This window comes from Kogia breviceps, chromosome 7 (genome assembly GCF_026419965.1).
Source record: "Kogia breviceps isolate mKogBre1 chromosome 7, mKogBre1 haplotype 1, whole genome shotgun sequence".
NCBI classification, from domain to species: Eukaryota; Metazoa; Chordata; class Mammalia; order Artiodactyla; family Physeteridae; genus Kogia; species Kogia breviceps.
The window spans coordinates 63,512,370-63,540,323 of NC_081316.1; the positions used below are offsets into that span (position 1 = coordinate 63,512,370).

General features: G+C 53.2%; 1 protein-coding gene and 1 pseudogene across 1 annotated transcript in view; one reads left to right on the forward strand and one right to left on the reverse strand.

Moving 5' to 3' along the window:
• Nucleotides 1-605: 605 nt before the first annotated feature.
• The window catches only part of MYO7A (myosin VIIA), a 99,394-nt gene continuing 72,045 nt past the window's right edge, over nucleotides 606-27,954 (reverse strand). The window contains exons 32-49 of the mRNA XM_059068299.2: nucleotides 20,455-20,625; nucleotides 18,036-18,153; nucleotides 17,154-17,280; nucleotides 15,797-15,966; nucleotides 14,692-14,882; nucleotides 13,872-13,996; nucleotides 12,994-13,151; nucleotides 11,829-11,982; nucleotides 10,465-10,620; nucleotides 9,839-9,944; nucleotides 8,024-8,137; nucleotides 6,858-6,945; nucleotides 6,573-6,679; nucleotides 4,248-4,433; nucleotides 3,779-3,895; nucleotides 2,592-2,675; nucleotides 1,560-1,679; nucleotides 606-1,255 (exon numbers count right to left, since the gene is read on the reverse strand). Coding sequence (XP_058924282.1) covers nucleotides 1,166-1,255; nucleotides 1,560-1,679; nucleotides 2,592-2,675; nucleotides 3,779-3,895; nucleotides 4,248-4,433; nucleotides 6,573-6,679; nucleotides 6,858-6,945; nucleotides 8,024-8,137; nucleotides 9,839-9,944; nucleotides 10,465-10,620; nucleotides 11,829-11,982; nucleotides 12,994-13,151; nucleotides 13,872-13,996; nucleotides 14,692-14,882; nucleotides 15,797-15,966; nucleotides 17,154-17,280; nucleotides 18,036-18,153; nucleotides 20,455-20,625 — 2,382 coding nt within the window. The 3' untranslated portion in view covers nucleotides 606-1,165. The remainder of the gene's footprint in view (nucleotides 1,256-1,559; nucleotides 1,680-2,591; nucleotides 2,676-3,778; nucleotides 3,896-4,247; nucleotides 4,434-6,572; nucleotides 6,680-6,857; nucleotides 6,946-8,023; nucleotides 8,138-9,838; nucleotides 9,945-10,464; nucleotides 10,621-11,828; nucleotides 11,983-12,993; nucleotides 13,152-13,871; nucleotides 13,997-14,691; nucleotides 14,883-15,796; nucleotides 15,967-17,153; nucleotides 17,281-18,035; nucleotides 18,154-20,454; nucleotides 20,626-27,954) is intronic.
• Nucleotides 26,028-26,979, forward strand: LOC131759344 (ester hydrolase C11orf54 homolog; annotated as a pseudogene).

Here is a 27,954-nt window from a genome sequence, read left to right on the forward strand (position 1 = left end):
GTGGAGCTGGGCTGGCTCTGCTGAAGTACCAGGGGGGCCTTGAGAACAGATCATAAACATGCCAACATCTCCCCTGTCATTTCTCTAGGTGCTCCTCCCAGCCACAGCCCAGAAGGATGCCCACCCCCAGATCACACCTTCCCTGTCTGAATCCCCCATCCCCAGACCTGCCCAGGTCATGTCCAAACTTGTATGTTCCATCCTGGTCACAAAGTAATATTTTACAGGCACCCACTGGATGTAAGGATCCATCCCAAGGCAGCATGGTTCCTGAGGTTCTTGGAGGTTTCTTGATGAGTCAAGGAGATGTTTCTGGCAGGATGCAAGGGCCACTCTTGATCCACTGGCTCTAGGTAAGGCCCAGAAGCTGGTCCCCCCTCTGGATCTCCAGCCCATCCACACTTAGGTCACCACCTCCCAGGGCAGCATCCCGTCAGCCTGCCCCAGGCCCAGCCCGTCCTTCAAGCACCCCCAACCAACCCCCAGACCAGCTTGACCCTGCACGCACGGACTAAGGAGACAGTTCTATAGGCCACTCCCCCAAAGGGCCCTGTCCAGGCCCCACACCCTGCCCCTCCCCCAGCAAAGACACTACAGGGCCAGAAGATGGAACACATGCTTTATGCCTGAGGTGATCAGGGGAGCCTCGAGCAGGGGCTCAGCACTCACTCACACTGTAATATATAAAAGTGGTCTGTCTCCCTCACCCCAGCTGAGGCTCCTGGACTTAGGGGAATTAAGCCAGTCCCTTAGGCTTCAGAACAATCTTGGTTTGGTGTTCCCAGCATGAAGAACTAGGTAGTCCTCTTGGTTACCTCTCCTGGTGGTGCATAGAAAGTCAAAAGAAGTCACGTAGTAGGGCTAGTCTGAGATAAGAACAGCATCCAAGGAGCACAGGGTTTTACAACTGGGAAGGCCACAGCAAGCCAGGACTAGAACCAACCGGGTGCTTCAGGGGTGGATGGAGGGGAGTTCTGCATCCCGGCGAAGCTGCTGCACCGGACGAAGGGTCAGAGGCCTCGAGGGTACGGTCAGTGGTGGCCAGCCGGCTCAGCCTCCCTGCCTTGATGGCAAAGGTCTTCCCCCGGCTGCAGAGGTAGCTGATGGTCCTGAGCCAGCTGCTGCCTAGAGAGCAGGCACAGAGCCAGCACCGCCTCCCCGCTCTTCACTTGCCACTCCTGGAGCCCCGCTGTTTGCTCATGGCTGTGAGCATCTGGCTAATATAGGAAGTCAGGAGGTCATCCATCTTGTAGCCCTGGAAACAGCAGCAAGAAGATAAACAGAGCACAGAGTAGGACACGGCCGCCCACTCAGACCCAGAACACAGCTCCCAGTTAACTGCAGTGGACAGAAGCCGGGACAAAGGCAGATCCTGCCCCCGCCCCTGGACTTACTTAAGTCTCCCCAGCCACACAACTGAAGGGTTGGATTCATCCAGCCAGACATCTAGGGCTCTAAGCTGTTGCGACCTCACACTAAGGTGATAATTTGTGGGTGCCGCAATTGAAGCTGCAGGTGAGGCAGGGGAGCCCACCAGGCCCGGAAGGAAGAGCTCTCACCAGTGACGTCTCACAGAGAAGTTTGCTCCCGCGCACCAGGTTCCCAATGGTGATGTGGAAGTAGGTGTTGCCGCTGCTCCAGTTGGAGATCTTGGTGAACGGGTGAGTGGTCAAGATGTCCTAGGGGAGCAGAGAGAGTCTGAAGCTTCAGGGCCTGGACTGTCTGGCCTCACTCTCCTCAGCTCCAGCCCACAGACACCACCCACACGAAGGACCTCAGACGAGAAAAGGAGCAAAGGGTAGAGTCCAGCTATGCTATGGAGCTGCTGTGGAAAGCAGATGCCTTCCCCCTGCAGGCCTTGGGCCGAGCCCGCTGCTGGGACAACCAAGGAAGCCCAGGAGGCCGTCAGGTGTATGGGGCCTGGAACTGGAAATCTGAGAGCCTGGAGGAACTGAAACTGTGGTCCCAGGTGAGATGGTCCAGCGGAGTTGGAGGGGGGAGACGAGAAGACACTGACTTGGAGAACACAGTGTGTGGGCTGGGTGGAGAAGAAGCCCAGGGAAGTGCCTGAGAGGGAGACCAAGGGAGATATGAGGGAAACCAGGAAAGTGGGCACATGGAGCCAAGGGGAAGATGGTGGTCATTGCCCCCTTTGCCGACAGCCCCAGTTGTACCCTCCTGTGTCAGTGGTAGGACTTGGCTCCTGGCCCCCTTGGTAGGAACTGCTCAGGCCCACACACCTGAGCAGCAGTTACCCCAGTAGAGCCTCCCACCCGGCCCAATGTGGACAGAGAGCATTCTGGAAGGAGGAAGTGGTTGGTAGTATCCAATGACACTGAAAGGCCAAGCACTAAAGAGTGATTGGATTTAGTAGCAAGGGCTTTGTTAGTAACTCAGAGAGCAGTTTTGATGGAGAGATGAGAGGTAAGGAAGTAGACACAGCAAACACGGTCAACCTCTCAAGATGTGTGGCCAGGTGGGTGGATGAAGTGAGGATGGTGGTGGCTGATTGATAGCGTCTCTTGGGGTTTGAGTCTGGGGGCCTTTGTTAGAAGTGCAAACAGAGAAGCCCACCCCCTGTCGCTGCTCACCTTGGTTCTGGGATCAATGAGGCTGACCCCATACTTGTTGATGGCAATTAGGAGAATCTCAGGAAAGTTTGGCTCTGTAGTTTGCTAGTTTAAAAAAAAAAAAGGCCAGAGACATCAGGTGGGGAACCCAGAGCAGGAAATATAAACATTTGGGGCAGGAGTGAAGCCGACCCCACCTGGGCTGAAGTCTACCTCTCCTGCTGCCTGCTTGATACCAGGGGTGCAGTGGTGCTTGTGGTCCTGCCACAACCTCATGGTTTCTATCAATACCTCTGCTGGGCCCTCAGAGCTACCCCAGATCCCTTCATGGGTCCCCAACCAGCCTGGCAGCAGTTTCAGCCCTTCTGTCCTGCTTCTCTAGGAGTCTCTGCTATTGCTCTCTCTCTCTCAGCCCTAAAGCCTCTCATCTTTACCTACACCTGCCTCCAGGTGTACCTACCTCCCCACCCTACCTCTTTCTCCATTGCACAGCCAGGCTTCTCAAAGGGGCCCCCTCTCCATCCTGACCTATCCCCTCACCCCAGCCACTTCACCATTCTCCTGCCTCTGGTCCTGCCCCTCAGATCCACCCCCACCCTGAAGTCAGAGTGGGCTCTGGCCCCATCAATCATCCCTGTGCAAAACCCTCCAGGCTGGGCACCACCTGCAGGAGGAACCCTACCCGCCTCTCCTGCTCACCAACCTGCTTCTTACCGCAGTCTGCTCGCCTCACACCCCACGCCCATCCACATTCACCCACTCGCACTTCCTGCCCGGGCCTAAGCTGTCACACCTCTGGGTCTTTGCTCATGCCAGGCTGTCTGCCAGGAACCCTCCCCTCAGGGTCTCCCTGGAAAGCTCAACGTTGCCTCCTCTAGGAAGCCTCCTCAGCCTTTGCAGTCGGGTTGGGCTTCCCAGGCTCTGCCACGCCACTGTCACGGTGCAGATCGTCCTGCATTACTCTAGCCTTTGTACACATCTGCCTCCCCTGCCAGGCTGAGATAATGGCCCCTCAGTGTCCCAGGACTAAGCCCAGGGCCCAGTACTTAGCTGAGACGCCTAGCTGGGACAAAGCTGAGGGCCATTTCCTCCTTTCCTTGCCAGGCAGGTGGCAGAGACCACTGCGGTTTCCCAAAGTTATGAGGAGTCATCTCTGTGCCATCTTGTTTCCCCTCATCCTCTCTGAGAAGCACGCACCCCCGGCATACCTTCACCTCGAAGAAGGCTGAGCCGAAGGTGGGCCACTTGAAGATGAGCTTCAGGAAGGCCAGCTTGGCCTCCTCCTTGGACTTCCCTGCGTGCTTGTTGAAATAGGCGACGATGGACTGCAAGGGGAGGGGGGGGGTCAGAGTCCTTTCCCCTGCCGATCCTGCCCCATCTGCACCTGTCGGCAGCTGTCGTGGGTCCTGGAGGCTATGAAGCCTCCCCACTTATACCCGTTAATGGACTCCTGACAGCCCTTCCCTCCCCAAAGCAAGCAGGCCAAACAGTATCAATTAAAATCCAGTCACCGTGGTAACCAGGACAGGGCAAATTACTGCCAAGTGGCCGGCTGAATTTACAGGGGCCACAAGAGATACTTCCCTGGGCTGCTGTCCAGCACCTGCCCCCTTGACCCTGGGGTACCCAGAGAACCATTCAGGGGGCCCCTATTCCCACTGTCTCCCCGATGGTCACCCGCTTCCAGTCGTCAGGTGAGATCTGCCGGATGAGGTCCTGGGGCACCAGCTCCCGTAGAAGCTTGGGGATACTGGGGAAGTAGGACTTGTCCTCCTCAAACTTGGCCCTGTAGATGAGTGCCCCCAGCTGCAGCACTTCCTCCCGCGTGCACTTGTGGTAGCCTCGGAGATACTTGGGCAACTCCTGCCAGAGACAGAGCAGGTCACAGTCAGTGGAGGCACCTGGAGGAAGCGGGCTCCTTCCCTAAAGCACCCCCCAACCCCCATGAGGCCGGGTCTACTGCTTTACCCCACATTTGGGCCCACCTGCTTCCCCAACCTCAGCTGACACTGCTCCCCAAGCCGGGGGAGGCACATTACGGGGAAACAGCATTATGTCGCACAGATTCAGCGCTTCACAGATTTAAAGCAGAGCCAGGTGTGAAGATCACCTCATTTCCCCCCCCCCCATAACAGTCCAGTGAGGTGAACAGCCCCATTTCAAAGATGAAGAAACTCAGAGGGACAAGCTGGAGTGCCTGACTGTTCCATCACCCTAACCCCCCGGGCCTGTCCTTCCTTGGGAAAAGCCTCTCAGGCTGGCCGCCTCCCGTAGTGTTCCCTTGAGACCCACTGATTTCACCAGCAGCGCCAGCCCCATCCCCACCTTGATCTTCCAGACCCAGAACCAGAGTAGCTGACTGAAAGCAAAGATGAAGCCTCTAAAGAAGGGCCAGCACTGCCCACAGGCTCCTGGAACCTTAGAGCTGACTTATCCACTATCTGAAGAGTAGGGAAACCAAGGATGGCCTGAGGATACACTGCAGATCAGAAACTATCCACCCACCTTTTCATCTACTCACCCATCCATCTATCCACCCACCCACCTGCCCCCACCCATAAGGGTGTACCTACCCACATCAAATTCCCGTTAATTCCCCCATTTGTCCATCCATCCATGTACCAATATCCACTCATACATTCATTCACCATTCATCCTTCCACCCAACCATTTAGTGAGTCACCAATTCACCTGTGAACCCATCCATCAAGCCAACAAATATTAAGCATCTACTATGGGTCAGGCCCTTTAAACAACAACATATACCCTCCCTACTCTCATGGATCGTGTAGTCAAGAACAGACATTAATCATCCAACCAATGTATAACTACAATCTTTGAAGGAATTGTTCTCAGTGCTATGAGAGAATATAGCAAGGTGACCCAATCTAGTCTGGGGGGCAGGAAAGACTTCCCTTAAGATAAGATGATGGAATTGACATCTAAAAACTCAGTAGCTGAGAGAAAGAACCCAGGGAGGAGCATTCCAGAAGAGAGACATTACGGAGGCGAATCTGAGAAAACGCAGCTGGCATGAGCTGAGCAAAGGAGTGTTGGTACAAGGCAATGGGAAGCCACTGAGAGGATCATGGTGACCCCCCTGTGGAGAATGGATTGAAGGGGTCAGAGACAGATGGAGATCAGAGAGAAGGTTATGGGCTTCTTCCAGATGAGAGAAGATGGTGGACCGACCCAAGTTGGTGGAGGTGGTGATGGAGAGACATGAATGCATTTGAGAGATATTTGGGAGGTAAAGTCATCAGGTGAGTGATTTGGGACATGGGAGAGGTCCACGCTGACTCGGGTTTCTGCCTTGGGGGAGCTGGTAGTTAACGGTGCCACTTGCTAAATGGGCAACATGGGGCAAAGGGGAAAGGGGAGAGCAGGATCCTGGGTTTGAAGGAAGGCGGGCCTTCTGGCTCCCAGGCCAGGGTTCCCTCTACCAGGGCAGCCGCCTTCCCCACCACTGGCGCTCCTCCCAGCATCCTGGTCTCTCTGTCCCACAGAATGGTAAACGGCCACCTCAGAAGAGACCACTGAGTCTGTAGTCATGAAGACCTGGAATCAAACCCCAGTTCCATCAGCCCTGTGATCCTAATTACATCACTTGATCTCTCTGAGTGTTTCTCTGTAAAATGGGAATAACATGCCTCCTCCTTGGGGTTTGTTGGGAGGACAGAATGAGTACAAACTGCCAGACACATAATAGAGGCTCAGCCTGTGAGCCACCCTGCTGGCTTCCCACAGGCCCATGCCCTTGCTGGAAAATGTTTACAGACCCAGGTGTACCAGCAGAATCCCAAATTCAGAGCACAGCCCCTCACCAAGGGAAGGGCCTGAGAGCTCAGCCCCAGGGCCGGAGGGTTGGGAAGGAGAAGGATCTGAGGTTGAGGTTGGGCCACCTCCAGAGACCTCAGCAGGAATGGCTTCCAGTCCATGCTGTTGTCCCTACCCTGGCAAGGACAGCAGGCAGCCACAACAGAGAGGCTCTGGGCAGCTCACCTGGTAATAGTGGAAGATGGAATCGGCCATGGGGTCCTTCCCTGGCACCGTGGTGGTCCACAGCTTCTTCATGAAGAAGACTTGGTAGGTGAGCGAGGGCACGATTCCTGTGGCAGAGGGCAGTCGGTCACCCAGAAGATCCAGCACAGAAGGGTGTCCAGCCCAGCACCAGCCCCGAAGGAAGGCCTAACCCGGGCCCCACCCAGGTGGGCCTCGGGTATGGCCCTGAGCCAGGACCTGCTGGCCCCAGGCCTCACATGAGCCCAGGACTCAGCCTCACGTTACCATCCTTGACAGGCCGTGCTTTCTTTATCCAGTCCGTCAGGTGTCGTACGAAGTCGAAGAAGAAGTCATTCTCAGGGACGCTGATGACCTAGGGACATGGCCGTTCTAGTCCACTCATTTTAATTTGAGCAATACTGAGTTTTCTGACTTTCCCACCCAAAGCCTCCCCGGCAGCCCCTTCTCCAGAAGAACTCCTGCTCGCAGCCAGAGGGGGTGTCCGCGTATCAACCCCATCTTGCCCCGACTGTGCCTGTTGAGTGTCTCTGTCCAGTGACAGTGACTCCCTTCACTCATTCAGCAAAGAGTCACTGATTGTTGCTCTAGGACCCTGGAAAAAAGGCCGAGAAAGGGGCCCAGTCCCTGCTTTGGACATTCTCTGGTATCCGTGTCCTGCTCCTCCCACAGGCTCTAAGCCCCCCTGGGTCCAGGACCTCACTGAGATCACCTCTGGGTCACAGTGTCTGGCACAGGGACAGACATGAAGTGAGGAGATGGACATAGATGCACAGGGAACTGTGGGTGAGCGACAGGAGAGAGCACCTGACCTGCCTGCAAGGGTCAGGGAAGCCCCCCCATGGGAAGGGGCTTTCAAACTGGGCCTTTGACTCCCATGGACATAAATGGGGTGGGAGGCAATGTGTGGTGAAGGCAGGGGCCTGTGCTTCAGAGTCAGACCTACCTGGATCTGAGTCCCTACTGTGTGACCTGAGATAAGTCACTTAACACTTCTGAGTCCAGGTTTTGTGGTCTATTAGGTGGGGATAGTCATCCTCCCTTCAAGGGCTTTTTCAGAGGTGAATTGACCTCAGCCTGGCAGCTGAGGGACCAGTCAAATCAACTCTGGAAAGTACATGGGTATTGGGGCGGAGCGAGGAGCCTAGCGTGCCCAGAGCACAGAGTGCTCCCAAGAGGTCTGTGGCCAGGCTGTGCAGTGCCTCAGAGGAGAGAGATTTAGGCATAGCTGCTGCATGTAAGGGGGCCATTGCAGGGATGTAAGAAAGAGACGGGCACAATCAGATGCAGTGTGCATATCTTCCTCTCCCCGTCCCTCCTTCTGTCTCTGTCCCCAGCCCCGCTGCCCCATGAGCTCCCAGGGCGCCAGCAAAATTTCCCATGAGACAGACCAAGAGCAGGCAGATAAGCAATCAACGCCCCCCCCAACCCACCTTATCTGCAATTTTGACGAAGAGGCTGAATCCCTCGGAGGACTTGAGGAGAAGCCGGGCAGCGATGTTCTGGCAGAAGTCCTTGGCCTTGGTGCTGGACTCCACCTCGAAGGCCTGGGGGAAGGGGTGGCGGGGGAGCACTTGCTTGGCTCTGGCAGGGCCTCTCCCAGGGCCTGTCGCATCCCTGTGGCTGTGCCTCCAGCTAGACAGAGCCCCCTCCTGTGCAAGACACCCTCCTTCTGAGGGGGCTTCCCCAGAGCTGGGCACCATGCTTAAGGAAGAAGTATATAAACCTACTATGTATAAAATAAATAAACTACAAAGATATACTGTACAACACAGGGAATATAGCCAATATTTTATAATAATTATAAATGGAATACCACCTTTAAAAATTGTGAATCACTCTGTTGTACAGCTGACGCTCCTGTAATATTGTACATCAACTAAACTTCAATTAAAAATAAATATTTTTTTTTTTAAAAAAAGGAAAAGCAACTCCTGTCTGGGTCTTCCCAGATCGTGCCCTTCCCAACCCTTCAAGCGGGACTAAGCCTTGGCCTCCAGGGTCCTGGGCCCAGCTGTACAAGCATGGGTGATGGCAGAGGCCAAGGGAGCACAGAAGGGACAGGGTGGGCTTCCCTGGTGGCGCAGTGGTTGAGAATCTGCCTGCCGATGCAGGGGACACGGGTTCGAGCCCTGGTCTGGGAAGATCCCACATGCTGTGGAGCAGCTAGGCCCGTGAGCCACAATCACTGAGCCTGCGCGTCTGGAGCCTGTGCTCCGCAACGAGAGAGGCCGCGATAGTGAGAGGCCCGCGCACCGCGATGAAGAGTGGCCCCCACTTGCTGCAACTAGAGAAAGCCCGTGCACAGAAACGAAAACCCAACACAGCCATAAATAAATAAATAAAATTTAAAAAAAAAAAAAAGAAGGGACAGGGTGACCGGAAGGAGAGAAACTGAAGGAAGGAGAAAGCAAACTCCAGAAAGGGTGAGGAGTCAAGAGCCGGGAAGCAGCCCAGACCGGGGTTGAGAGGGATAGGAGAGTCTGGGGAAGCTTAGATGAGGGAGGAGTGTGATTTGGGGGGTGGGGGGATGCTCCATGTAACCCTCCACAGGGGACAGGAAAAGATTTTAGGAAGTTTTTCTGTCCTTGTGACTAGAATCCTATAGTGGCATTTCTGAGTCTCTAGTCTCTAGACAAGTTTTTAAACTGCTTTTCAAACCGAAAGTTTCACGGTTGGTCTTGTTTATCTGAATGAGATGCTGTGCTGGGATGGAGCAGGGGGTGTAGATCAGGAGCCAGCCTGACCAAATGGGCATGACAAGAAGACAAATAGGACTTTTGCCCAGGGGACCACGGTGGAGGGGACTCACAGTCAGGTCAGGTGAGAAGGAAGGAAGGGTTAGTCTGCAGGAGAGTGGTGGGCTCAGGGCAATGGGGGAGGTCTTGGGCTGCGGAGCAGGCAGGCCTGTGCCCAGGAACAGAGCTGGCATCAGGGAGATGACATCAACACAGAGCTCAGCTCAGAGGGAGAAAGCACGTTTCTCCAAAGCAGAGGCTCCTCAGAGAGAGGGAGGGGTGACCTTCTCAAGGAAGCTGATCAAGGCAGTGAGAGGCTGAACCAGGAACCCAAGGGCTCCTGACCCGAGGAGTCTATGGCCTCTTGACTGAGCCCCGACTCCACTGAGGGGCAGGAGGATGGGGGCAAAGGTGGGGGTGGTGGGGAAGAGACATCAGGGCTGCCCTGTGTCCCCGAGGGAGCCTGGTCCTTCAGGGGCACCCGCAGACCAAGAAGCCGGAGTCCCTCACCTCGTCCGTGTCATCGGGAAAGTAGACCTTGTGGAAAATCTGGGTGGTTTTGTGCTGGATGGCCTCCACCTCCACCAAGTGCGGGGGGTACTTCCGGGACCCGTTTCTGAAAACCGGGGGAGGGGGAAGGGGGCCAAGTCAGGAGGCAGCAGATTCCTGGGGCCATGGGGAGCAGGGGGAACTTTGGAGACAGGTAAACCCCAGTGCTGATCCCCACCCACCACTTCCTACGAGGTGACAAACTCTCAAGCCTCTAGTTCCCCATCTATAAAATGAGATAATGGTACCCACCAAACAGGGATGTGGAGGGGACCGAATGAAGCAAAGGGTACAAGTGGGCTTTGCAGAGTATGGAGCGCGGCCCGGGTGTCTGCCTCCCCAGCAGACTTGAAGGCATGAGAAAATAACTTTCTGAGCAACCAGACTCTCAAAGTGTCCAGAATGGGTACCGGGCACTGCCACCTTTGTCTACCTGGCAGCTGTGGGACCCCAAAGATGATGGGCCAGGACCTCAGCATCCCCAAGGGACTCGTCTCGCAAGCCAGCATGGCCGGAAGCCCATCCCAGCGCCTGCCGCCACGCACTATGCCCGCTGCCCCCTTGGCCCCTTGCAGCCCCTGCTGTACCTTAGGGCTTTCTGGAGCCGCTGCAGGCAGTCGATGGCGAGTGGGCAGGGCTTGCGGGACTGCAGGAAGCGCTGCACGTGTGGCAGGAGGATGTTGCTGGGCGGGAAGAGCCCCGTGCACAGCCAGAGCAGCTCCCAGCCCCGCTCCTCACTATACCTGCAGGAAGAGGTGTGGTGTCCAGCAGGGCCACCGCGGGCCTATATGCCTCAGCTCCTCACCACGGCAGCACACGCCTGCCCTCACCCCCGCCCCTGTCTGAGGACCAACATGGACCCACCCCCCTGACAGCCTAATGATCCCATTAGTGCTACTCAAAGTCCAGTCTGCCAACCCCAGCCCAGGCCGCGCACTTACTAGTCAGGTGGAGGTAAGGTGCTTGTGTCAGAATAAAAATCAGCTGTGTCACCAAGCACTCTGCCTAAGATGTTTTTTTTTTTTCTTAGAAAGACTTTCCTATGATGGAAGCAGGGTGTGATTTATATTCTGGCAGCAGCTCTTTAACTCGTCTCTTATTTGAGTAACACTATGTTAGACCAGCCCCAGGACTCCCTCAGGCACTACTCTGAGCTCCTTTGGTCTGGCGGGAGGGAAGCCTGGAGGGCTTCTAGGAGGAGGTGGCATTTGATCTAGGCTTTGAAGACTGAGGCAAATTCTGATATGCAAAGGAGAGGAAAGGTATTCCTGGCTGTGGGCACAGAATGTGCAAAAAGATCTGATGCATGGTCCAATGGTGGACTTGTATAAGAGATGTAGAGAGTGACAAAGCTGGGGAGGGAGTTGGAAGTCTGGGAATAAAGGGAGAGGGTGGGGCTTCTCTCAGGCTCTGAGATGAGCATGTGCCTGACTTCCCCCTCCTGCCGTGGTCTGGGCCATCGGGGAGGCGGTGACACCCTCTGGGGTCCAACACCCCCAGCCCATGAGAGTTTTTAGCCAGAGCTTCTGACTGACAGCCAGCTCAGCCTGAGCCAAGGATGGGACAAGTTCTCATGAGATGCACCTGTAGGCAGACAGTGGCATCTGGGCTAGGGAGGGCTATCCAGAGGACACTCAGGCAGAGAGCAGCGGGAAATTAGGAGGAGCTGGGGCTGTTCAACTTGTGGGGAGGACAGACTCTGAGGGCACAGCCACCACCTCTTGGTTCTTGAGCCTCTTCCTTGGTCCTTGAGGGAGAGCTAGGATATGAGGGGGCCTGAGGACAGCTTCCTGCTCTGAGTGAAGAAGGACTGTTCCCAGGCAGAGCCAGCTGCTGCCTCGGCAGGGAGTGAGCTCCCCATCACAGTGGGTGGAGGACCTTTACGATTACCTTCAGCTGTTAGCACTAGGGGTGGGGGCCTGCCCCTCACCCTCCCACCATCCCGGCTTACCTGATGTGGTTGTCAGTCAGCTGCTTCAGGATCTGCACATACACCTCGTCCTTGAGGGGCTCAGCCTTCAGGGCACCCTCGAAGATCTGGTCTGTGAGCTCATTGACGGAGCGCATCCTCTTGGACGGGTAGTCACCCATGTACTTGAGCACGGGTGGGGAGCTGTCAAGGAAGGCTGTGGCCAATCGGGGAACAACGGCCCGGGAGGCAGGCGGCCACACTCTCCAACAGGGTCTGCCACCCCTGATCACGTGGCCCTGGGCCTCAGGCTACTCACCCAGGAAATGGGCATAATCTGCCCACACTGCTCTCCTCAACTCCTCTGGCCACCTCCTCACTGGCCATCCTGCTCCAGGCCCCAACCCCACCACCAGAGTCCTCGCAGCAACCAGAATAAACTTTCCATATCACAGATCTAACCATGCCACCCCCTGCCCCAGTGGCTCCCCATGGCTGCACCGCAGGACACAGTCCAAGCTTCCTAACAGGCCTTGGGAAACTTTCATCCATCAGCCCACATCTTGGGATTCCCTTCTTGAACTCTAGCCTCTAGCTGTGCTGAGTTAATTTCTGCCCTTGAAACAGCCCTGCTCTGTTTTGCCTCAGGGCCTTTATACATGCTGCTCCCTCTGTCAAGAACATTCCCCACCCATCTCCCCTTTGACTGGCCAAGGCCTACCCAGTCTCCAGCCTAGATATCATTTCCTCCAGGAAGTCCTCCCTGCCCTCCTCCAAGGCCAAGTCAGGTCAATGTGCTGTCGGGTCCCATCACAGCACTGACCCCGATCAGCACATCTCCACTCTCAGCTATGAGCACCATGAGGCTAGGGACTGGGTCTGCTCACCGCCGTGTCTCCACTCCTGGCCCAGCACACGGCACGATATACATCTGTCAACCAAGTGACGGTGCGAGGAGACAATGGGTGAGGCAGCCCCCTGCACGCTGTAAGGTGCCGGGCACACGGAGGGAGCCGCTCCATCAGCATCCCCCCACCTCTGCCCAGGCCCCAGCTGGGCCCCTCAGAAGGAAGTAAGTGTCTAGATGAAAACCCTAGAGGCCAGGCCCAGCCCAGCCCTCCCCCGCCCTAGGCGCCCCCTCCCCGTGGCCCCTGCCTGACCCTCCGTGTCCGTCCCCCCCCCCGCCACCCCCTGAGGGTGCGGATATCGATGAAGGCCATGCAGGCCTCCTGCGAGAGCTCCTCGCTGCCCAGGATCTTCTTCAGCAGCGCCTGCTTGAGCGGCTCCCGCGTGTGGCTCCACAGCCGGTCTTTGCCGCGGGTCTTGGACACCATCACTCGGCTCAGTGTGTGCTTGGGTGGGGGCCTGCACAGCACAGGACAGTCCGCACTGACGGCCAGATTGTGACTCCAGCCCCATCCCGCCCCGTGTAGGAAGCAGAGCGGAGGGAACCGGCTTCCCTGCTGCGCCACGTGACCTGGGATGAGTCACCAGCCCTGCCCGGGGGGCCTTACTTTCTCAGCTGACAGATGGAGATACTAACAAGGCTGGCTGTGCCCCAGCAGCCCTGCCCCCCCCACCCCCCCCACCCCCGGCCTGCTCACACCTGCTTCTCTCTGCTTGCTCTGCTCCAGCTGTGGCGCTCCTCCACCCGGCTCACCGCGCCACCCCCCGCCCCAGCTTAGCTCAGACACCACTTCCTCCACGAAGCCTCCTCGCCTCCATCTCCACCCCGACCCAGCATCTCCATCACAACACTGGGCGCACAGAATAACAGCCGCCTGGTCTCATGCCTGTCTCCCCACCAGGACTGTGAATCAGTGAGGCAGGTACAGCCTCGAGTCAGGAGTGCCCAGGACTCCAGCTAGGGTGGGCGCAGTCACAGTATCTTAAATGAAGGAAGGATAAGATGACACAACATGAGAAGCGTCATCTCCATGGACTGAAACTGCCCTCTGGTTCCCTCTGACCCGGGCCCTGCTCACAGATGGGGACACCACAGAGCAACCCCACCACGCAGACCAGAGGGTAGCAAGGAGCCTGCAGCTCCCTGTCCTGGGGCCCTCTCTCCCCTTCCCCCGTCACCTGAAGTAGTCGTAGGAAAATTCCTCCAGCGTGTAGGGCTTGGTGCGCACCTCAGGCTCTGGTGTTCGCATCTGCAAGAGCCGGATAACGTCCTGCCTCTGGTCGGGGGTCATGGTGACCAGGGCCTAGAGACCGAGAGACAGGGAGCTGAGGTCAGGCGCGCCTGGATCTCTACCCCGGGCCCCTGGTTCAACATGGTAAAGCCAAGAGCCTTCTTAAGTGGGTCTGGGGGTGGATCCTGTGCCCCATTCTGACCCTGGGAACGCCTTTCCTCCTGGGGTATCTCTGACATTACCACTGGCTCCATCATGCTGGCCTTAAGACCCTCTCCTTGGTGCCCTGTGTCTGAACCAGGTTGGGTCAGTCAGAAAACCTGGACAAGGCAGCGGATGCAGTGTGAGAACTGCCCCATCAACAGAGCCTGGCTCAGGAGCTGCCTGGAAAGCTGGGCTCCGAGTCCTCAGTGCTGGCTCAAGGGGCTCCAGAGGAAGCAGGGCCTCACTTCCCAGCTCTGCCCTCACTGCCTTTCTGGACAGTGCAAGCCCCTACCCCCGCCCCCATCCCCTGGGCCACTCTTCTCTGATCCCCGACCCCTGGGCAGTTCCTCATCTGATGCAATTTCTAGGTCCCTCTCCACCTGGCGTACATTTGATAGTTGCCCCCAACTTTCAGTTTATGGTCCCATAAGACCCCCCAGATCATCTTCACAGAAGCTGCAAAGCATGAATCTACTGTAATCCCTCACTCCATTTTATGTGGGAAGAAGACAAGGAGGGGCCAGGGGAGCCTCCCATGCATCTGCCACCCCCGGGCCACATACCACAATCTCCCGCGGTGGCATGGTGACAGTGGGCATGACATACACGCAGTCGGTGGGGAAGTCCCCACGCTGCTTGGTCCTCTCATTGATGCCATTGGCCCAGCCTGAGTTCATGACCTGCTCTCCTGTGTCATGGTCCAGGATGATGAGGTCCCCCTTGGCAAAGCTGAGGAAGCCTGACTCCTCGCCCGCTGGAAGGCATGGGTGAGCAGGGCCACATGGGGGCAGAGAGAGAGGCTGGGTTGGAACACCTCTCTTTGGGTTGATGACCTGTAAGCCTCTCCTCCCCACTGGAACTGAGGCCCCGTCCCATATCTGCTCACCAGCCGCTCTGCCTCTGCCTTGCACAACCCCCAACACAGACAGCCATCGGAGGGGGCCACTTCCCTGCTCAGAAGCCTGCCGTGGCTCCCCACTGCCCTAAAAGGGATCCCACGCTCCTTGACACGCTCACAGGCCCGTTGTTGGCAGGTGGCTTTCCTGACTTCTTCTGCCTCACTTTTTGCCCCTCCCGCCTCACCTCACCCATTCCAGCCGAAACAAACTACCCGCAGTTCCCAGACACACCTGCTGTCTCCAGCCTCTGCTCGGTTCTCCTCTCTGCCACAAACGTTCTGCTCACACACACATCCTCCCTGAACCCCAGGCTCCCACAGCCTCTGGGCTTCCCGGGTCACTGTACTATCACAGGGATGGCCACCGTCTGCTCCCACCCCATCCCCACTGGGCAGGGCTGGGTTCATTTTGTCTCTTCCTCACGCTCTGCTCAGGACCTCAAGGGCCCGGGGACGCACGGTCCCTAGCTGTTACCACCGTCATCATTTGAAGATGGTGGGTATTGGGGGAACACTGAGGAGGAACCCCTGATCTCATCTGGAGAAGGTGGCAGGTAATAGGTATTTAAGACCAGGGGGAGGAAGGTTCCCCACAGGGCACAGATCAAAGGCACAGGGTTGAGCTGTTTGGTCCAGCTGGAACCAGAGGTGTCTGGGGAAGAATGGGTAACAGGCTCTAGTGATCTTGAACGCCAGGCCAAGGCCAGGGCATGTAATCTGCCTAACACCCTGACCCCGGGGACTGGCAGCTCGTGCCAGAAGCCACTCACCAGGGCTGGGGTTGTCCTGCAGGGCCACCACATACTTAGACCTCTTTCGGAGCCCCTCCAGGAAGGTGACCACCAGGTCACGGATGTCCTCAGCATTGCTGGAGGTGAAGGTGTACTCATCCCCCTTGATGGTGGCCAGCGTAAAGCTGGGGGCTACCAGTTTCGCTCCCCTGCAGGACCAACACGGAGAACAGGACCCTGTCGGGGTCAGTCCTGCCCAGCCCGAGTGAGATGCAGCACAGCCCAGGTCAGAGCAGCCCAGCGAGAGCGAGACACGGCACTCCCTGAAGGAGACCAAGGCCAGCCCAGTCAGATGTGGCCCAGCCAGAAAGAGGCCGGCCGAGCCAGGGTGAGATGGGGCCCAGGAAGCCACAGCTCAGCCTGAGTCAGCCACGGCCAGGCCAAAGTCACACATGGTCCTGGGAGGCCTGCAGGGGGAGCTCACTTCCCCTTTGTTGTCTAATTCCTACTCACCCTTTAAGGCTCAGCCTAGAAACCACTGCCTCCAGGAAGCCCTCCCTGCCTTCCCACAGCCCTCAGCACACTGGCCTCTACTTTAAAATGGCTTATTCAATGTCCATCTCCCCTCTCAAGTGAAGCTACAAGAGGACAAGGACTATCTTGTCACCACTGCATCCCCATGTGCCTGGTCAGAGCTGGACATGACCCAACCCTGGCCCACACCGGACACAGCCCAGAGACACTCCTACAAGCCTCAGATGGGGGCAGGAGGCACTGCTGGGAACGCCAGTCCATCCCAGGACCCACTCCCAACGTTGCTCCCATGTGCACTGCACTTCTCAGTTTACAAAGAGCTCTCCCATCGATTATTGCATGTATTCCTCACCACTGTATTGAAGGAAAGTTAAGACCTCCATTTTAGAGATGAGGACATGGAGGTGAGTCTCACACAAGGCCCTGAATCTCAGGCCAGCTTTTTGTACACGCTCGACTGTCCCTGACTGTCCTACCCACCCATGCCCATCTCAGAACAGCCATGAATGTGCTGTAAATACCTGCGCCCCCCCCACCCTATAGGGAGGAAGGTGCCTGAGGGGTCTGCAAGGTGCAGCATGTACTGCTCAGTCACATGCAACCAGGACAGGCCACTGCGTGTCTCTGCACCTTGGTGATGTCCTCTGTTAGGTTTCCTTCAAAGGTCCCCATGACCTGCAGAAAAGCCCCGGGAGCTCTCTCCTTCCCTGTGTGTCTGCCTGTGTCTCCATCTGCCCTGCCTCACTTCAGAAAGTGCCGAATCAGGGGCCTGGGTTTGAGTCCCATCCCTGCCACTGGTCCTCATGCGGCTTTGGACGGGTCCCCGCCCTGCACTAAAGCGGGGAGCAGGGGTTGGACTAACCTACTGCTGGACACGGCCATGATCTCGGGGAAGGACAGCTCCAGAAGCACCTGCTCCTGCTCGTCCACGAAGTAGACGCCCGTCCAGTTGACAGCCACAATGACGTCGTTCTTAGGGAGGCTGGGGCCTGGGGCAGAGGCAGAGGCACTGAGAGGGCGCCTGCCCGCTGCTGGACCCAGCCCTTCTCGATCCCCATAACCACCAGGGAGGTGACCAGGGTGGGGTGTATTGATGTCCATTTTACAGATGGGGAAACTGAGGCTCGGAGAACACAACCTCCCTACAAGCCAAAACCCCAGGTGCGGTGGGAAGAGAGTGTTGGATTAAGGAACTGGGTTGGAGCCGCATTCCTGCCACTGGTCTGTGCAGCTTGGGACAAGTCCCTGCCCTGCGGTATGGTGGGATACGGGGAGGAGTCAGTTCAACTGAGCCCCAACGTTCCCTCGAACCTGATATTTGGTGGTTCTGTGAAGCCACCACCAGCACAGGGCCAGGCATGGAGCAGGTGCCTGGTACCCGTGGCCCGAGGTTGGCTAAGCAAGTGGCCAGTGCAGGTTTGTCGGCTGCATCTACTCTCAGCTTCACGGGTTCGGCCTAGCCTGTGCTCTGGGCCACCCTCTTCTGTACATAGTAGGTGCTTTAATGATCACAATAGTCTGTCAATTGTTTGACCCAGTGTGTTGCTGAGTATCTACTATGTGCCACGGAGCCCTACTGGGCTGCAGGGAGGCAGGACCCACTCAGCACATTGACTTGGAGGCCAAGCAACCCTGCGGGCAGGAGGCTGGCTGACTGGGGAGTCTGGCTCAGGCCATTCTCCTCCCTCTGCCACGGACCAGAGCCATCGAGGGAGGGACGGGAGGCAGGTGGGCTGAGGGGTACCTGAGAACTTGTAGGCTTCGTAAAACCTGGAGAAGAGCAAGGGCCACTTGAAGCGGGCATAGTTGACCACATCCTCTTTGACCTTCTGGGCATCAGTTCTCCTCTGGGCATAAATCCCCTGGAGGGGCACAGACAGGGGACAAAAGACTTGGCACAAGCTCTGTCTGGAAATCAAATGTCCCTGTCTGCAAGTCAGAAGTGGGCCCCAGGCCACCATGTCCTCGTGTACACCATGGCCTCACCCCACCCCGCCAGCCCACAGCCTCCCCGTCACTCCGTCTTCCTCCGATTCCATCTACAGCAGTGAGCACTTGCTAGAGAAAAATGGGTCCCGCCTCAGGGAGCTCCCGATTCAGCAGAGTGACAAGAAAGCCCACAATCCCAGCCGGCACATGTGCAAGGCACAAGGGCAGGGATCAGGGAAGGAGTTTTGGGAACAGGAACATGAGTGGCTAAGGATGAGGCTGGGGGGGTGGTGGTGCCAGGCCTGACCAAGAAGAGGGAGTGGGAAACCGGTGAGTAGGAGCCAGGTCACAGAGAAACGTGGGCGAGGCCACCACTGTGAGGCTGGTCTTTTAGTGGAAACTGACAAGTGAACTTGGGAGTTCGGAAGATTGCAGGGTAGAGAAGGGTTGGAGCCTGGAGTGGGCAAGCAGCTGGGGGAATAATGCAATGCTCCTGGCAAGAAATTAATGCACCGATGTTTTATTATCTAAAAATATTCTGCCGAGCTTTAATAAGAACTCGGTGGTATTAGAGTAGAATTGGAGGGATCAGAATGAACTCATGGTTTTTATCATCTATGAACACAAACATAGATGAAGACATGTGTGTGTGCCAGGCCCCTGTGCTGTCACATTTCCGTGCACGAAGAGGGCCCAGAAGCAGTGCCATAACAAGAGCTGTGAGTATTCAGGGATAAGGGGCTCAGCATCTCCAACCTAATCTCAAATGGCTCAGAAAAAATAATAACATGTATGTGTGCAGAGAAAATAAAATCCAATGTGGGACAATGTTAACAACTGGTGAGTCTAGGTGAAGTGTATACCGTACACAGCAGGCCTAGCTTTTTAACTTGCAACTTTTTCGTAACTTTGAAATTATTTCAAAATAAAGTGTTTTTACTCCTCTGACCCTAATAATCATGCTAATTCGGACCTGTCCACTCTACAAGAGGCCTGGGCCAGGGCTCTGGGACGCACAGGCCAGGGCACTACAGACCAGTGGGGAGACCCACGAGCTTGGTCATGGGCTCTGAGAGGGCAGAGGGCACATCTGTTGTACTCGCAGCTGTGTCTCCAGGGCCTGGTGCAGTGCCCAGCACATGGCAAGCACGCAAAACAAAGGGAATTCATGAATGATGGCACCCAACCCAGAACATGCCAGGTGCCACATGCACATTGGCAGTGGACACCGAGGACCCAGGGGAGGCAGAGGAGTGGAGGTGGGGATGGAGGCTGGAGCTGTTGGAAGGTGGAATGGATGGGCTTCAGCAGCTAACCAAGTGTGAGGGGTGAGGGAGAGGAGGTGGCCAAGGACAGAAAGAGTGGGGGAGGGAAAACATGCATCTATTCTAGAGGGGGCTGAGGACAGGGAGGTCCTTGGGGGTGAGCCAGGCCTAGAAGCACAGGGGGTGCAGGGAGCATTCGGGTACAGGTGGAGACTTGTGGGCAGCTCAAGGGAAGGCAAAGAGCTCAGGGGGAGACACATGGGGCTCCTGGGTTAGGGAAGAGGCCACATAGCATAGGGGTTGAGACACACTGATCTTGGAGCCCTTGGCAACTTGTGTGCAAAGAGGATTCTGCTCTTATGCAACCCGGGCCTGGAGATGGGGAGGCCCATGGGTCCCCCCTCCAGCAGCTAGGGTCCCCCACCCCCACCAGGGCACCCCTGCTGTACTTGGGGCGGGTCTCTTAGCTTAGAAGGGAGCTACTCAGGGCTGGTTATGGGCCTGGGGCCTCAAACAAGAGGCAGAGGGGGCCAGTACCTCAAATTCCTCAGGCAGGAAGTTGGGCCAGAGCTCTTTTAGGGGAAAGGAGGTGCACTTCCTAGAAGCTCCTCCAGCATGCACCAACTCTCCTGAGCTGCAGCACAAATAAGTGTTGGTGGGAGGCCAGGAGCTGGGACCCCCAGTGCCCATGGATCCATGGTTTCCCTCATGAGGCCATGGGGCTAGATTTGATTCATCTCTGTGTCCCTGGCATCCAGTGCAGAGTAGAGGGCAGAAAACACAAGTGAACTGATATCCATGGTGGAGAAAGGCTGCTGGGAGCCAGGAGGTCAAGGGTGCCATCCTGTCCTCCCAGCCCCATGGACAGACAGATGTCAGGTAAGAGCTGTGACCTCTTTGATTTCTCAGGTCCTTACCCTTCAGCCAGGTCATCAGAAAGCCCCTTCTTCAAAACCCTAGCCCTCTGACCTTCTTGTGGGCAGCAATGGCCAGCTGGGCCCACTTCTCCAGCGTCCTCAGGGGTGTGATCTCGCGGTCAGGGATGTAGGTGGGCACGAGGTTCAGCAGGCGCTCCAGGATCATCTCGGAGCCATAGTCCACAAAGTACTGCTGGGAAGCCAGCTCGGCCAAGTCATCCTCCTAGGTGTGGGGAGATCTCATTCACACATACTCTGGGAAGCCATTCCAGGCCACCAAAGCCCCCAGGCCCTGCATCCTGTAGCTTTCAATCCCTTGCCTTTGGGACCCTGTGCTCTCCCTGACTCACCAGGACCTCCTGTCTGCTTGGTGGAGCCATGAGCACCCCAAGGGCAGGGCCACACTCACCTGCTCCTGGGTTTCCTCAGCACCAGCACAGAGCTGGACTCTGTCCAGGGACACATGAGCTGACCAGAGGGACCACACAGCCCGTTGGTAATGGGTCAGCCACTACCTTCTCAGCCTGATGAGAAAGGCCTGCCCTGGAGAATGGGGGACCTGGGTACCGCTGGAGACTATCAGAGGAACGGGGTGCATCACTACCTCTATCACCATCACTACACCCCCTGGGGACAGTCAAGGTGTTGAACAACCAGTGAGCCATAATGCAGAGGTTGCAGAGAGCCAGATGGGTACTGAGCATTTGCCCCTTTTCTGTCTGAGGCTGGTGCATGGCAGCCCCAGTGATGCCTGCCTTGGGCTCCCCAGGGCTATGGCAGCAGGGGCAATAGAGAAAGGGTCTTGGGCACCTTTCAGGCAGTAGATGTTTTCCAACTAGTTCAAAGTATTTTGGAATTTTAGCCACTGATATGGCTGTACTAATACATTCTGCTTGAATATCAGCTTGCCAACACCAAAACCACCACTATCATCACCACCATTACCAACACCAACACCACCATCAGCAGCACCATCATCATCATCACTACCTTCACCACCACCTACACCATCACTACCTCCATAATCATCCCTCATTTCCATCATCTCCATCCTTACTCCTCCATCATAATAACCAACAGAATCATAAGTGTCATGAAAACCATCATCACCATCAAAAACAAAGCAACCACATCAATCCTTTCCTTAGGAGATAAAAGGATACACGTTTGTAAGCTGTGGTGTAAACAAGTGGATCTCTTACTCCTTTAGAGCAGAGTTTCTAGACTAACTAACAATACAGCAAGATGCACAGACAAGATGGTGGAGTGGAAGGATCTGAGCTCACCTCCCCTTCACAAAACACCAAAATCACAACTAACTGCTGAACAACCATCGACAAAAAAGGACTGGAACCTACCAAAAAAGATATTCTACTTCCAAAGACAGAGAAGAAGCCACAACAAGACAGTAGGAGGGGTGCATTCACAATACAATCAAATCCCATGCCAGCCAGGTGGGCAACCCACAAACTGGAAAATAATCATATTGCAGAAGTTCTCTCAAAGGAGTGAGAGTTCTGAGCCCCATGTCAGGCTCCCCAGTCTGGGGGTCTGGCAATGGGAAGAGGAGCCCCTGGAGCGTTTGGCTTTGAAGGCCAGCTGGGCTTGATCACAGGAACTCCACAGGACTCGGGGAGAGAGAGACTGCAGTCTTGGAGGGCACACACAAGATTTCACATGCACTGAGACCCAGGGCAAAGTAGTGACTCCATAGGAGCCTGGGCCAGACCTACCTGCAGGTCTTAAAGGGTCTCCTGGGGAGACAGGGAGTGGTTGTGGCTCACTGTGGAAACAAAGACACTTGTGGTGGAGGTACAGGGTACTCATTGGCATGAGCCGTCCTGGAGGCTGCCATTTTGACACTAAGACCTGGCCCACACAACAGCTCAAAGGCTCTAATGCTGGGACGTCTCAGGTTGAACAACCAGAAGGGCAGGAACACAGCCCCATTCATCAGTAGACAGGATGCTTAAAGTCTTCCTGAGCCCACAGCTGCCTGTAAACACACCCCTTTACATAGACCTAATCACCAGAGGGACAACACCCAGCTCCACCTACCAGTGGGCAGGAACCAGTCCCTCCCACCAGGAAGCCTCTTAGACCAGCCTCATGCATCAGGCGGCAGACACCAGAAGCAAGAGGAACTAAAATTCTGCAGGCTTTGGGACCATAAACACAGAAAGTTAGACAAAATGAGACAGTAGAGGAATATGTTCTAGATGACGGAACAAGATAAAACCCCAGAAGAACAACTAAATGAAGTGGAGATAGGCAATCTACCTGAAAAAGAATTCAGAGTAATGATGGTAAAGATGATCCAAGATGTCGGAAAAAGAATGGAGGCAAAGATTGAGAAGATAAAAGAAATGTTTAACAAAGACCTAGAAGAACTAAATAACAAACAAACAGAGGTGAACAATACAAAAACTGAAATGAAAAATACTCTACAAGGAATCAATAGCAGAATAAATGAGGCAGAAGAAAAGATAAGTGAGCTGGAAGACAGAGTGATAGAAATCACTGCCACAGAACAGAATAAAGAGAAAAGAAATGAGGACAGGGTTTCCTTGGTGGCACAGTGGTTAAGAATCCACCTGCCAATGCAGGGGACATGGGTTTGAGCCCTGGTCCAGGAAGATGCCACATGCCACAGAGCAACTAAGCCCATGTGCCACAACTACTGAAGCCTGTGTGCCTAGAGCCCATGCTCCACAAGAGAAACCACCGAAATGAGAAGCCTGAAGACCACAGCGAAGAGTAACCCCTGTTTGCCACAACCAGAGAAAAGCCTGCACACTGCAATGAAGACCCAACACAGCCAAAAATAAATAAATAAATAAATAAAATGAATTTATTAAGAAAAAGAAATGAGAACAGTTTAAGAGACCTCTGGGACAACATTAAACACACCAACAATCACATTACAGGGGTCCCAGAAGGCGAAGAGAGACAGAAAGGACCTGAGAAAATATTTGAAGAGATAATAGCTGAAAAATTCTCTAACATGGGAAAGGAAACAGTCACCCAATCCAAGAAGTGCAGAGGATCCCATACAGGATAAACCCAAGGAGGAACACACTGACATACATATTAATCAAACTGACAAAAATTGAAGACAAAAAGAAAATATTAAAAGCAGCAAGGGAAAAGCAACAAATAACATACAAGGGAATCCCCATAACATTATCAGCTGAGTTTTCAGCAGAACAGAAGGGAGTGGCATGATATATTTAAAATGATGAAACGGAAAAAACTACAACCAAGAATACTCTACCCAGCAAGGCTCTTATTCAGATTTGACAGAGAAATCAAAAGCTTTACAGACAAGCAAAAGCTAAGAGAATTCAGCACCACCAAACCTGCTTTACAAAAAATGCTAAAGGAACTTCTCTAGGTAGAAAAGCCCACAACTAGAAGTAAGAAAATTACAAATGGGAGAGCTCACTGATAAAGGCAAACATACAGTAAAGGTGGGAAACCATCCACACACAAATATGTTAGCAAAACCAGCAATTGTGAGAAGAGGGTACAAATGCAGGATGTTGGAAATACATTTGAAATTAAGAGACCAACAACTTAAAACAATCTTGTATATATATAGACAGCTATATCAAAACCACATGCTAACCACAAACCAAAAATCTACAATAGAGATACCCACAAAAGAGAATCCAAACACAACATTAGTCATCAAATCAAAAGAGAAAAAGAGGAAGGGGGGCTTCCCTGGTGGCGCAGTGGTTGAGTCCGCCTACCAATGCAGGGGACACAGGTTTGGGCCCCAGTCCAGGAAGATCCCACATGCCGTGGAGTGGCTAGGCCCGTGAGCCATGGCCACTGATCCTGTGCATCCGGAGCCTGTGCTCCGCAATGGGAGAGGCCACAACAGTGAGAGGCCCGCATACCACAAAAAAAAAAAAAAAAAAAAAAGAGGAAGGGAAGAAGAGAGAACTACAAAACAATCCCAAAACAATTAACAAAATGTCAATAAGAACATACATATCAGTAATTACCTTAAATGCAAATGAATCAAATTACCTTAAATGCAAATGAACCAAAAGACATACACTAGCTGAATGGATACAGAAACAAGACCCATATATATGCTGTCAACAAGAGATCCCCTTCAGATCTAGGGATACATACAGACTGAAAGTGAGGGGATGGAAAAAGATATTCCATGCAAATGGAAATTGAAAGAAAGGTGGAGTAGCAATATCCATATCAGACAAAATAGACTTTAAAATAAAGACAGATGGTTACAAGAGACAAATGTGGACACTACATAATAATCAAGGGAGCAATCCAAGAAGAAGATAGAACAATTATAAATATATATGCACCTAACATAGGAGCACCTCAATATATAAGGCAAATACTAACAGCCATAAAAGGAGGAACCAACAGTAACACAATAATAGTGTGGGACTTTAACACCCCACTTATATCAATGGACAGATCATCCAGACAGAAAATCAATAAGGAAACACAAGCCTTAAATGATACATCAGACCAGGTGGACTTAATTGATATTTATAGAGCGTTCCAACCAAAAGCAGCAGAATACATATTCATCTCAAGTGCCCATGGAACATTCTCCAGGATAGATCACATGCTGCGCCATAAAGCAAACCTTGATAAATATGCTACTAAACAACCAATGGATCACTGAAGAAATCAAAGTGGAAATCAAAAAATTCCTAGAGACAAATGAAAATGAAAACATGATGATCCAAAACCTATGGGACACAGGAAAAACTTTTCTGAGAGGGAAGTTTAAAGCAACACAATCTTACCTCAGGAAACAAGAAAAATTTCAAGTAAACAACCTAAACTAACACCTAAAGCAACTAGAGAAAGAAGAACAAACAAAACCTAAAGTTAGAAGGAAAGAAATCATAAAGATCAGAGCAGAAATAAATGAAATAGAGATGAAAAAATAATAGAAAAGATCAATGAAACAAAAAGATGGTTTTTCGAGAAGATAAAAAATTGATAAACCACTAGCCAGTCTCATCAAGGAAAAAAGGGAGAGGTCTCAATAAAATTAGAAATGAAAAAGACGTTACAGCAATACCACAGAAATACAAAGGATCATAAGAGACGACTACAAGCAACTATATGCTGACAAAATGGACAACCTAGAGGAAATGGACAAATTCTTAGAAAAGTACAGTCTCCCAAAACTGAACGAGGAAGAAACAGAAAATATGAACAGACCAATCACAAGTACTGAAATTGAAACTGTGATTTAACAACTCCCAACAAACAAAAGTCCAGGACCTGATAGCTTCACAGTGAATTCTATCAAACATTTAGAGAAGAGTTAACACCTATCTTTCTGAAACTATTCAAAAAATACTACACAAAAAGTCCAATACCACTGAGGAACACAGATGCAAAAATCCTCAACAAAATACTAGCAATCCGAATCCAACATTAAAAGGATCATACACCACGATCAAGTGGGATTGATCCCAGGGATACAAGGATTTTTCAATATCTGCAAATCAATCAGTGTGATACACCACATTAACAAATTGAAGAATAAAAACCACCATTCTTTTAAAGGTTGTGCCCTGCCCCCTTCCCTCTTGTTTCATTCACACCTAAGGAAGAAGGAAGATGGCTTGTGCTGAGTATTCTTTTAATCTGTCTAGTCTAGAGGAGCTTGTTGGAGTTCTGCAGAAGGTGCTAAAGGATAACTTTGCTGAAGTCCAGGTCTCTGTAGTTGAGTGCCCCGATTTGACAAAGGACAATTTACCTTTCCTGTAAAAGGTATCTGTGGGAAAACTAGAATTGCAGAAGTAGGAAGTGTGCCTTACTTATTCCCTCTTGTAAATCAAAAAAAAAAAAAAAAGTTTATAACCTAAATAAGATTGCAAAAGAAATCCAACTTCCCAGAGCTTTTATTCTTAGAGCAGGAGCAGGCCCATTTCAGACTCTTGGATTCAATTCTGAGTTTATGTCAGTTGTCCAAACAGAAAGTGAACACAAACCTCCTGTGTATTGAAGTTAATTTGCTCGTGTTAACCCTGAAGATGGAGGGTGCCTACTAGAGAAATACAGTGAGAATATCATGATTTGGGGTGTGCATTACTGGCTAATCTTTTTCCAGTGAGGGCCAACCTGGAAAGGTCATTGAGATGAAAAGCCAAAAGAAGAACTGAAAAACTTAACTTTGTGACTTGTATGAGACAGACTCTTGAGAAACATTATGGAGATAAAGGCTGTGGGGATGGGAGTTACTTTCATGATTCAGAAGAGAAAAGTGAAGACTCACACTATGCCCACAGAATTGTCTTCCTGCCCATTGAACTCTGATGAAGATGTGAATAAATTGTTGCATTTTTATGAGATGAAGGCTCCTTTGGTCTGTCTGCTGGTTTTTGTCTTCAGAGACCCAGGGTTTGAATTGAGGTGGGAGCACACTTGTTTCAGTCATCGTGGAAAAGGTGGACCCTACTATTATGACACCACCCCAGATATAGTGGAATAACTTGGATACTTCTTACCTGCAGAGTTTCTATATTGCATTGACCAACCAAAAGAGACCCATTCTTTTGGGCAAGATTAAATCAACTGATACTCATTTAGAAGAAGAAATAATTAAGGTTAATTGATTGATTAACTCATTAATGGATAGTAATATAAAGTCCAAAGGGGTCAGCAAGATGGCAGAGGAGTAGGAGGACGTGGAATTCATCTCTCCCCACAAACGCATCAAGAATACATCTACAAAAGGGAACAATTCTCACAGATCACCAGCTGAACACTAGCAGAGGACCTTGGATACCTAAAAGGACAAGAAAGATCCCTGTGTAACCAGGTAGATTGAAAGAAAGAAAAAGGGAAAAAGAAGAGGAAGCGGGATGGGAACGGCACCCCTGGGTCGGGGGGAGCTGAAGGAGAAGAGAGGGTCCCACATCCAGGGAAGCCCCCTCATAGACAGGGACATGAATTGGGACAGAAGGGAATTCATGGGCTATTGGAAGAGAGTGCCAACAGCCAAGCAGGACAGAGTGAAACCTACACAGATGGTATGTGCCACAGCCCTGTGCACCCCAGCCTGAGACAGGTGTCCACTGGTGTGCACAGAGGCTGAGTGCTGGAACATGGGGTTTGGAGAGCAGACCCAGGAGAGGATTTCTGTTGGCTGTGAGGAGATAGCCTGAGGGGGTGGAAGTGAGGAAATCCAAAACCGGGAATGCTTGTGGAGGAAATTTGAACTGCCACAGACGCAAAGAGCCATAGTTAAGTGATGCATAAGGGGCGAAGCTGCCATTGCAGCCTCTCTCCCCATGTGCCAGCCCCTGCCTCCCCGGGCACTAAGAAGGGCCCCGCTGGGGCCAGCTCTCCTGTGCCCGTGACTGCTGGCTCCCCCACGTGCCCATCGCCACCAGGGCAGACTCATTTGCTCCAGGGCAGCCTCAGAAGCAGACCCCTGTGGGTGGCCCACACACAGAGGTGGGGCTGAAACGACAGCTGAGCCCCAGGGGACATGCAACTAAGGAAGAAAAGCTGAAATCTCTCTTCACAGCTGCGCAAACCA